The sequence below is a fragment of the Crassostrea angulata genome, chromosome 9 (genome assembly GCF_025612915.1).
Source record: "Crassostrea angulata isolate pt1a10 chromosome 9, ASM2561291v2, whole genome shotgun sequence".
In the NCBI taxonomy this organism is placed as follows: Eukaryota; Metazoa; Mollusca; class Bivalvia; order Ostreida; family Ostreidae; genus Magallana; species Magallana angulata.
Window position 1 is genome coordinate 27224772 of NC_069119.1, and position 11147 is coordinate 27235918.

At 33.6% G+C, this 11147-nt stretch overlaps 2 protein-coding genes across 3 annotated transcripts in view; both read left to right on the top strand.

The window, feature by feature from the left end:
• LOC128162243 (uncharacterized) overlaps positions 1 to 6274 on the top strand; it is a 30568-nt gene extending 24294 nt beyond the window's left edge. The window contains exons 2-3 of the mRNA XM_052825411.1: positions 5141 to 6123; positions 6218 to 6274. Of these exons, the coding sequence (XP_052681371.1) occupies positions 5141 to 6123; positions 6218 to 6274 (1040 nt within the window). The remainder of the gene's footprint in view (positions 1 to 5140; positions 6124 to 6217) is intronic.
• Positions 557 to 10538, top strand: LOC128163426 (uncharacterized). 2 transcript variants are annotated; one of them, XM_052827042.1, is made up of 4 exons: positions 557 to 1252; positions 8357 to 8797; positions 8949 to 9161; positions 9831 to 10538. In XM_052827042.1, exons 2-4 carry the CDS (start codon positions 8357 to 8359, stop codon positions 10077 to 10079), a joined length of 903 nt encoding a protein of 300 aa, XP_052683002.1. In that variant the 5' UTR covers positions 557 to 1252; the 3' UTR covers positions 10080 to 10538. The 2 variants fall into 2 exon arrangements, with proteins under 2 accessions (XP_052683002.1, XP_052683001.1); XM_052827041.1 differs by lacking the exon at positions 557 to 1252 and adding an exon at positions 1276 to 1412.
• Positions 10539 to 11147: the final 609 nt, after the last annotated feature.

The following is an 11147-nucleotide window of genomic DNA, read 5'->3' on the forward strand; positions in this document are numbered from 1 at the left end:
TGAGAAAAAGATTACCTCATTTTGCCAAATCCATTAAGGATTACGAAAAATATGGCAATTTAAGTGAACCCAGCATTTCCACTTTCTTCTATTTAACACAGATTTATAGGGCTCTCCATAAATAAAGCATCTTTACCTAATCTTTTAGAGGTCAACTGTTGTTCAACCTCCCTAAATAAGAAACCTTATTCAAAACTACATACATATACATGATATTATCATGACAAAAGCATCACATCACTTAGAAATACCCTTACATGTATACCATCCCCTATTTTTTAATTTTCCTAAGAAGCATTAGTTTGAACACTTTAACCAAATATTATGAAATTTAAATGCTTCTATTCTGATCAATTGAATTTTTAAGCAGCGTGAAATTAAAACCATCGCAATTGATACTTTAGTAAAAATCATGAAAATTTAACACGGTGGAATTAAAACGACTTACAGTATTTCATCCAAACAGCCTCAAAGTATAATTTTCTGCTATACCATTTTTACGAGTTGATGTATATCAACTCAGTTAAGTCACTGGAAAGGGGTTTCCCATCACTGGGTTAAATCACATTTTCTAATTGATGTTCACTCCAATATATCAATTATCAAAATACGAATATATGAAAAATGGAAGAATGATTTTGCTTGTCAGAGGTAAAAAAATGTTTTTAATAAACTTTAATCAAGAATAAATCATGTTTAATTTTGTATAAATTTATATCAATCCGCACAAGAATATAGTTTCAGGAAAAATCTTCTGACACATTTCACATAGCAAGGATACACTCCCGTTGAAATCAATTAATTGTAAACAGAGTGTCAAATATGTTTCCTTTTAAACAAGAGTGTTTTCATTGATTGTTTGAATTTTTGCTAAAATTAAATTTGACGTACACATGGTTCATAAGATCGATGTATGCCCCGCGTTATAATCGCTTTTATGCAAATAAGCTCGGTGCGCGTTTTCCCGCGCTAAGGCAAATACTTCATCTAAAACATTCCGTGAAAAGAAGTAGTGCACAACAATTTTCCACTCAAATGATTTGTACACGTGTTGAACAACTTAATGAGATAAATTGAATTATCATCAGACTTTTTGTAAAATGTAGACAAATGATTTATCGTAAAATATTTACTGTTTTATTCCAGACAATTTAGAACTTCTTTTTTTTATTCATACGCGCCACGCTGTACGTTTTGTAAACAACAACACGTTGGAAGATCAGAAGAAAAACACAATAAACCAAGCCTAAAGGTAATGATGCATGAAATGAAAAATAGTTCACAGAATTTAAAGCAAAATTTACATAAATTCAACTCTATATACGCTGTGTAGGCGATGCATTGTTGGTTAAATTGATGCTAAATTTATAGTCTGTATGGCCGACTATTACACTGTTACAGTAGCTGAGTAGGTAAGTAATGTAGGTTTGTGGCGCTGCTAGATATTGCATATTGCTCTAGTGGTATGTGAATAGTTAGTTTCATCATTTATTTTGATATAGCCTTCTTTTGTTTACCTGTGTTTTGTGTCAACGGGGACTATAATACGTATCAACAAGAGTTGGAACTCAAAACATAACGTACATTCTTTAGGCCTTAGGGTTTTTTTTATTTGCACTTTATTTTTGTGTGTGATATAACAAGGAGTTGAATTTGTTGTGTGACAAAACAATGATTTGAAGCACAAGAGTTGAAAATTATATGGACGTGGGAGAAAATCTGTGTGATTGATTTTTCGTAGAGTTGAGAGTCAGTGCGACTTAATTGTTTCGTAGAGTTGAATAATTGAAAAACGAGGAGTTGAAACTACAAGAACTGTGATTATGAAACGTTTGAAATTGAGAAATCTGGAGATGTTTTAATTTAACCTACCATCAAGTTTGTGGCCCCGCAACATGCACATCGGAAAAACTGGTCATGTTTACATCCCTCTCTGTTTATATACGTCATAATTTAAAAATAGATTAGCATGGCAATATTGAACTACGGTCTAACAGAAGTGGTGATTTATATTTATAAGCAGTGTTGATTAAGAAATAATTATCACAAACTGATGTTTGTATTAAATTTGTTTGATAAACAGAGCCAAGTTATTTTACAGCGACAATAGATTTAATAGAATCAAATGTAGAATAACTATAAAATGGTATGTATATAAAACAAACTTCTGTCTATAATTTCTATAATTTATAAACAAATGATTTAATAGTTAATGTCAAAATGGAAGAAGGTTTTGATAAGAAGTATAACTTGAGAAATGGCAGAAAAAGACCAGCACATATTGACAGTTTGATCAGTGAAGTTGATACAGTAAAATGTGGTAGGTTGAATGAACTTGGCATTAATGGTGTTGATCTTCACAACAATACAACACCATCTGAGAAGTGTATAGTTGCAAATATACATCAAGGATCAAACTGCTTTTCAGAATTGAGTAGGGGTAGACAATGTGTTGCTAATGCACTTGTTAGTATTTTGTACAAAGATTTTGCAGACACTTTCTTTGAAAACTGGAGTTCAAGTGATCTAGATTACTTGCTTAATGAGGGTGATAAACTGTATAGACATGCACGTAGAGTCTGCCAATTTCCATATCTTCATCCCACTGATTTACCAAATGGATTGTGCTTCAATGGAAAACTAGTGAAAGCTAATGTTCAGACTACATTTTCAGGAGACATGTGCAATTCTTTCCAAGAACAACTGCCATTTTATTCACTTGCAACAGCTTTGAATATTTGTTTTGCTGATGGGTCTGGTGCAGGAATATTAGTGTGTAATGAATCTGCTGTGGCGGTTTGTTACTACAATTCATGTTTTTACATTTTTGACCCTCATGCCCGTGATAGGTATGGAAACCCTTGTCATGATGGCTCTGCTATTTTGTTATCGGTTCAGAGTTTTCAACACTTGCAGATTGTCTTAAGAAAGATAAATCATGTTGTTAATGAAGAAAGTTGTTCTTTTGATTTGCACAAAATAAAAACAAATATCATTTCACTGAGGACATTTCGTAATATCAAAAACCGATTTTGTTTCTCGGGAGAATCAGATCAATGTATTGAGTGTTCAGTTAACTCAAAGGTTAGTAATGATGGAAATGAAAGTATAATTAGCAATTTTCACAAAACAGTGAATGTTGGTCCCAAATATGTGTGTAAAAGTTGCTCTCAAACTTGGTTTAAGCACTCTATAAGAAAGGTAACAGGAATATCTGATGAATTTCTTCAGCATTCTGCATTGCATATAAGTGACATAGTTTGCAACACCTGCTACAAGTATCTTAAAGAAAACAAAATTCCACCATGTTCATCAATGAATGGCTTACAGTTTCCCGAGAAGCCTCCTGAACTTGATTTATCACCCTTAGAGGAGCGTCTTGTTGCCCCCCGAATTCCATTCATGCAACTACATGAAAAACCCAGAGGTGGACAGCTAAGTATAACAGGTAATGTTGTGAATGTTCCAGCAGATGTGACATCAACTGTGAAAAAACTTCCAAGAGTTTTAACTGAAAATGAAACTATACCTCTCAAATTCAAACGTTGTTTAAGCTTTAAACATTGTGTTGCATTTGAAAGAATTCGCCCGAGCAAAGTTATTGAAGCAACAAAGTGGTTGATACAGAATAGTCCTTTATTTAAAAATGAGGGGATTGAATTAAATCAAGAGTGGGATTTTGAAGCTTTTGATCAAGAAAATGATGATCAGCATCCAGAAGAGAACATCAATTTTTCAGAGGAAGAAAACATTGTTGAAACATGGGCTGAGGAAACTAATATTGAAGACAGAGCAACTGGCAATACAGATACTATGCTTCAAAGTGTTGATTTTCGTGAATTTAACCAGATTTTGAGTGTTGCTCCAGGAGAAAATAACATTCCTCTGAGCATTTTCCAGGATAAATACTCTGAGTTTCTTGCTTTTCCTGCTATATATTGTGGTGAAGCAAGACCTGACAATTCTTTGAGACTTGTACCATTGCATTACAGCACAATTTGTAAATGGGAACTGAGAAATATTGATAGACGTTGTGCTACATGCATTCCAAATTTATTTTACAAGTTGAAAAAACTTCAAATTAAACAAATACAAGACAAAGTCATGTTGGCAATACGAAAGTGCAAGTTGAATGGCAAAAAGTACACAGCAGCACAAGTACTTGATTCACACACTGCTGATTCGATTGTGCGTTTGAATGAAGGATTTCAGGTACTACGCAATTTACGTGGTTCACCACCATACTGGGAAAAAGCAAAAAAAGATATATTTGCCATGATAAGACAATTAGGTCTGCCAACTTGGTTCTGCTCTTTTTCAGCAGCTGAAACAAAATGGATTCCACTGTTGAGGTGTTTGGGTGAACTCATTGAAAATGTTTCTTACTCTGATGACGAAATTTTAAACATGAGCTGGGAGCATAAAAGCAAACTTATCAAAGCAGATCCAGTTACCTGTGCAAGATATTTTGACTTCAGATTTAGTAAATTTTTCACTGAAGTTTTAGGTACTGATACGCATCCAGTTGGTCAGATAAAAGATTCTTTTTATCGAATCGAATTTCAGCAGAGAGGCTCTCCTCATGTGCATATGCTGCTGTGGATTAAAGATGCTCCAAATATACTGTCACATGAATATCGAGAAGTAGCAGAATTCATAAACAAATATGTTTCTTGCAATAAAGATGGGGCTGATCCTTCTCTTGTGAATTATCAAACGCACAGACATGCAAGAACATGTATGAAGAAAAATAAACCAATATGCCGGTTCAATTTTCCTATTCCTCCAATGCCTTTCACAATGATTCTCTCCCCTTTGAATGAGGAAGATGAAAATATTGCATCAGCGGTACTAACCTTCCAAGAGATTTGTGCATATCTAAATTCACAAGCGTTTAAAGAAAGTGAATTAAGCTTCCAAGAATTCCTGTCAAATCTGAATCTGGATCTGGAAACCTACATTCAAGCCATTCGATCATCATTGAAACAAAACAGAGTGTTTTTGAAGAGAAGTCCTAATGAAGTGAGAATAAATGCATACAACCCAATATTGTTAAAATGCTGGCAAGCAAACATGGACATCCAGTTTATATTAGATCCTTATGCATGTGCAGTTTATATTGTTTCTTATATTTCAAAAGGACAAAGAGGCATGTCCAACTTACTTCGTCATGCTTGTGAAGAGGCAAGAACAAGTAACTCAGATATACGCCAGCAAGTTCGTCGAATAGGAAACAAGTTTTTATCGCATGTAGAAGTTGGTGCTCAGGAAGCTGTATATATTGTGCTTCAGATGCCCTTGCGCCACTCTTCAAGGGGCATAACTTTTGTAAACACTTCACCACCAGAGGAGCGTGTTGTATTAATAAAACCAAAACATGTCTTAGAAGAGTTACAAGAAGATAGCACTGACATCGAGTCTGGCAACATTGTAACATTATACCAGCAAAGACCAAGAGCATTAGAGGGATTGTGCCTAGCAGACTTTGTTTCTCAGTTCTATGTAAAATACAAACCACAAAAGAATAAAAACCCTACATCCGAAGAATATTTGCCAGAAAATGACGACAATGATATGTCAGAAGATCAAGAAAGTAATTTGTTAGTGGAAGAACTTTCACAAAGTTATATTTTCAGAAATGGTGTAGAGATAGTGAAAAGGAAAAAACCATGTGTTCTTAGATGGGTTCATTTTGATAAAGAAACTGATTCTGAAAAATATTATCGTGAACTACTTATGCTTTTCACACATTGGCGCAAAGAAGATAAAGACCTCCTCAAATCATTTAATTCATTTGAAGAAAGTTTTAAATCTGCAAAAGGTCAGATTGAAAAAAAACAGGAGGAGTATGAAAAAAAAGGAGTAAACCTTGATGATGTAGAGGCAATTTCTCAATATATGGATGATAACACTTGCTCAGAGTATTTTGCACCTGGTTGTGAACATCAGGAACAGATGGATAGAGAAGAGGGACCAACAATGTCGGAGGCATATGGCTGTTTTGATCCTGGAAAACATGCTCCAGAGTACGACATTGGATTAGAATTGGGTATTGCACGTAAACAACTAGATGAAGATATCTCACAGCTTGGAGAATTAGATGATAATTCATACAGAGATATGGTGAGAAATTTGAATGTACAACAAAAAGAATTTTTCAACCATGTTTTGCACTGGCAAAAAACTAAAACTGACCCCATGTATGTGTTCTTGACAGGAGGTGCAGGTGTTGGGAAAAGTGTTGTCACTCGAGCTTTGTATCAGGCCTTGTTGAAATACTACTCGCATCAGGTAAGTCAAAATCCAGATAACCTTCATGTTCTGCTTTGTGCACCAACCGGAAAAGCTGCACATAATATAAATGGTGCTACAGTTCATTCAGCATTCTGTATTCCTGCTGGACAAGGATTTTCTTACAAACCACTGGATATGCAGCAACTCAATACACTGCGAACAAAGTATATGCATCTCAAAGTACTTGTCATCGATGAAATATCTATGGTGGGTCAAAACATGTTCAATTTTGTTAACTTGAGACTTCAAGAGATAAGAGGATGCACTTCACTCTTTGGTGGCATAAGTGTAATAACTGTAGGGGATTTATTCCAACTGAAGCCAGTTTATGATAGCTGGATTTTCTGTCAAAATTCAAGAGATTATGGACCTCTTGGAATAAATTTGTGGAAAGACAATTTCAAAATGTATGAACTTACCATAATCATGAGACAGAAAGATGACAAGGATTTCGCAGAATTGTTAAATAGACTCAGGGAAGGACATCATACTGTAGATGATATCAACATTTTGAAACAACATGTGAAGGAAGAAAATAACCAAATGTCAAGCTTTCCCCACTTGTTTACAACAAGAAAAGAAGTACAGATGTACAACACAGTGGTGTATAACGAAGCAGAAAGAGACAAGAAAGTCAGCATAAAAGCACTTGATTGGGTGATTGGCACTTCCAATACAAATATCCAATCCAAAGTGTTGCAACGTATTCCAGATGATAGTTCAAAAACTATGGGATTATTCTCAGAGCTAAGACTGGTTGTTGATGTCACAGCTGAAATTACAAACAATGTTGATGTGCAAGATGGGTTAACAAATGGTGCCTCTTGCATTGTGAAACATTTTGACTACAGAGTAGAGGGATCAAATAGATGCAGCATTATTTGGGTCAAATTTACAGATTCCAGCATAGGAAAAATATTACAAACAAAATTAGCAAGATTATACAAACCAGGCATATGTGGATCATGGACCCCAATACTAGAAATTACAAGAATGTTTAAGGTTCATATCAATGGAACTTACCAGGTTAAACGGAAACAATTTCCTCTCCAGCTAAGTGCTGCTAAAACTGTTCATAAATCACAGGGATCTACCCTGACTAATGCAGTTGTGCATTTTGGCTCAAGAAAAAATGATCATATGCACTATGTTGGATTGAGCCGTGTAACTTGTTTGGAAAATTTGCACATTTTGCACTTAAATGAAAAAAAAATTGCTGTCTCAACTGCTGTCATAAATGAGATGAGAAGGCTTAGAGAAGAATGTAAACTTCAGTTCTGTGTCGAAAATTTGCTTAATGATCATTCAACTGCTTCAATTGTCTCCTTTTTCAATATTCGGTCTCTTCATTGTCACATTCATGACTTGAGAAAAGATTTCTCAGTTCTTGCTTCTGACATTATTTTTGTATCAGAATCTCGTTTGATGGCAAGTGATGATCAAGAATCTGTTTTTTTACAAGGATTTACATTGCATCGAAGTGATTTTAAAGCTGAGGGTATAGGGAGGCCAGTTTATGGTTTGGCAGTGTATGTAAAAAACACAATCACATGCCAAGTGGCAAATTTGAAGGAAAATCTATTCGAAAAAGTTCAAGTGTTGTCAGTTGAGTTTGAAGTCGGAGAACAAATTATTACTATTATATTTTTGTACATCCCTCCAAAGACAAATAAAGAAACTGTGAGAAGCATAATCAATTGTATATTAACCACGCACACAAGTAATGCCAATTCAATAATTTTAGCTGGTGATTTCAACAATTTAGCTGAAGATTATCTTGTAAAATACATGATTGATAAGTTTAATCTTCAATATTTGAAAACAAGTAGCACCACAGACTATAATTCTGCTTTAGACCATATGTATACAAATGTACTGCATGACAAAATACTGACTTGGGGTACCCAAGAATCATATTATTCAGACCATAAGCCTTTGTTTATTTCTTTTCGAAGATAAAAATCAATTGGGGAAAAAACCCAAAAAGATATATATATCAAAAATTCAAAAGAATATAAACATCTACTATTCAATTCTCAGATAGTACTTTTCATTGTTACAGATGCTGACTTTAGCCAAGTTAAAGGCTAGCAAAGGGAACAAACCATACTCTCAGCCATTAAAGGTAAAAGTTTGTGGAGTAAGCAGTACTGCTCGATATCAAGTAGAGAGTGGAGAGAAAAAAGAATACTGTGTCATTGGAATTGCAGACCACAGCATGGCCATGAAGGCAACTCTGTATGACATCAGCAAGAAAGCAAATCTTGATGAAGGCACATCAGTGATAGTGATGAACTACATACATAAAACTGAGCCTACTGAAGGGATAATCATCACCAAAAATACCAAGGTCATGAAGACCTCTGATGTTGATGTTCCTACTGAAATTCAAAGACAGGGGGCATTGATTGCCAACCCCCCACCTGCTGAAACGTTGACCATAAAACAGGTCAAAAGGTCCCCGATTAAGTCCCTTGTGTCAGTGAAGGGAACAGTTATATCTGTAAGTATGAATTTATGTTGTTTAATAAATATATCAATTTATATCAATTAGTAAAATTCTCATTCTGTTTGACAAGTAGAATAATGTAATAAATTTTAACGTTCATATCTTTTTTATGTGAAATGGAATTACAGGTTTATGCTATTTACAGGAGGACATCACAAAAACAGTTAAAGTTAAGGGCAACGATGTCCAGGTAAAATCAGTAACAATAAAGGATGACACAGACACTGTCAAAGTGTCCCTTTGGAGGGACTTGACATCAACATCAGGAGTTGGCAAATACCTCTGCTTTACAGATGTTGTAGTAACATCCTTTAATGAGGAAACATCAGTTTCCACTACATCGAAAACATCAATTAAGGTGAATAGTTAGTGTTATTTTATTTTTTTTCAAACATATTATATAAATAATGCCTGTTATGGAGGGTAACAGTTGAAATTGACACCCCAAGAAAAGCATTGTCATTCGACGCAAAGCAGAGGTTGACAATGGTTTTCGAGGGGTGTCAATTTCAACTGTTATCCTCCCAAACAGGCACTATTTATTTTGTTAATCTGAATGTCTTATTTTTTAATAAAATTTTACTGCTTTTATATAGGAATAACGTGAACTCTACAGCAAACCGTACGCGCATAATTTTCGCGCATGTAACAATTTGTAATGTTACCCGTTGCTAACGCTGAGGGTAATAGAACGGATTAGGAACTGCGTCTTAACCAATCAGATTTCAGTATTTAACTTGAAAGTATAACAATATGTATTACTATTCTTTATAACCGAAATTTTTTACATTATTTGTATCCTTGAATAAAATGATATATGCAATGTATACTTTGTATTATTATTGCATTTATATAGACAACTATTAAATCAATTAGTAACTAAGTTATTCTAAATAAGAAGAAAATCCTGAATGTAATTATTTTAATCTTTATTTCAAGCATTGTATGCACAGAGAGTTGTATCATTTTTAGTTATTGTTTTGCATTTTACAACTTGTACATTACCGGTAATTTGTTTTTGACACAGGAGTGTGAGCCACCCGTATCGAGCGTAGAGGGCACCATTATTGCATATGAAGATTTAGATAATGCGTTCTCTATTCTTATTCAAGAAGAAGAAGATAAGTATACAACTTTTGAAGTTGAAAAGTGTCAAATGATATTGGCATTAGACTGCAAAGAAGAAGAACTAGTGAGCAACTTGAAGATTAGAATGCCTTTGACATGTTTATGTAAGGTCAAAAATGGAAATGTGGAGGAAATCAGTTTGCAGTAATGAGTTGTTTTCTGTCATTGAACAAAACTGAACTAGTCATGTACGGCTCCTCATGTACATGTTTTATGTGTTGGTGGTATGATGATGTTCATAGTGTTTGTATTGAATTGGGTTATTTTACTTCATTTTAAGCTTGTAACTGTATGTACTAAATTGTATCATTAACATTGTTACTAGCAGAAAGGCAGCAACTTATTTGAATTTACTGGGTTTCTACCTTTAACATTGAAACTTCTATTTGTTTTTGCATTGAATTCCTCATCAAATCCTTTTATTAGTGTTTATAAGTGGAGCTTTAGTGTTTATCTTATACCACAGAATTTTAATGATCATTCAAATATTTATTTTACTTTAAATGTTGAAATTTTTTGATGTCACACAAGGACATTTTTGTATTTTGAAACATATTGCTTAACAAAGCAAAATATTTTCTGACAGTATTAGAAGTTTTTGTGTAAATTGATGCCAATTGATGAAACGTCACAAATGTCACTTATTTTTCAACAACATTTTTGTATTTTAAAACACATTGCTTAAAAAACCAAAAATTATTCTGACAGTACCGTTATTACAGTACCGTTATTAGAAGTTTTTGTGTAAATTGATGCCATTTGATGAAACTGCTTGCCCAATTATGCAGGTTTATTTACATGTAGAATGTCAAGTTGTAATTTTTTTTAAGTATTAGTGTGTAGAGTTTCTGTGATTTTATTTCATTACAAAAACTTTAGTGATCATTTAATTTTCTTCCAAAACTGTGAAGGTTTACATAAATTTTTTGATGTCTCAAATTTCACTTATTTTTCAATAACATTTTTGTATTTTAAAACATTTGCTTAACAAAGCAAAAAAAAAAATATTCTGACAATATTAAAACTTTAAGTGTAAATTGGTGCCATTTAATGAAACTGCTTGCCCAATTATACAGATTTATGTAGAAGGTCAAGATGTAAATTTTGTAAAGTATTAGTGTGTGTAGTTTTTGAAGTTTATCTTTCATTACAAAAATTTTTGTGATCATTTTATTTTTCTTCCAATACTATAAAGGTTAATATAAATTTTGATGTC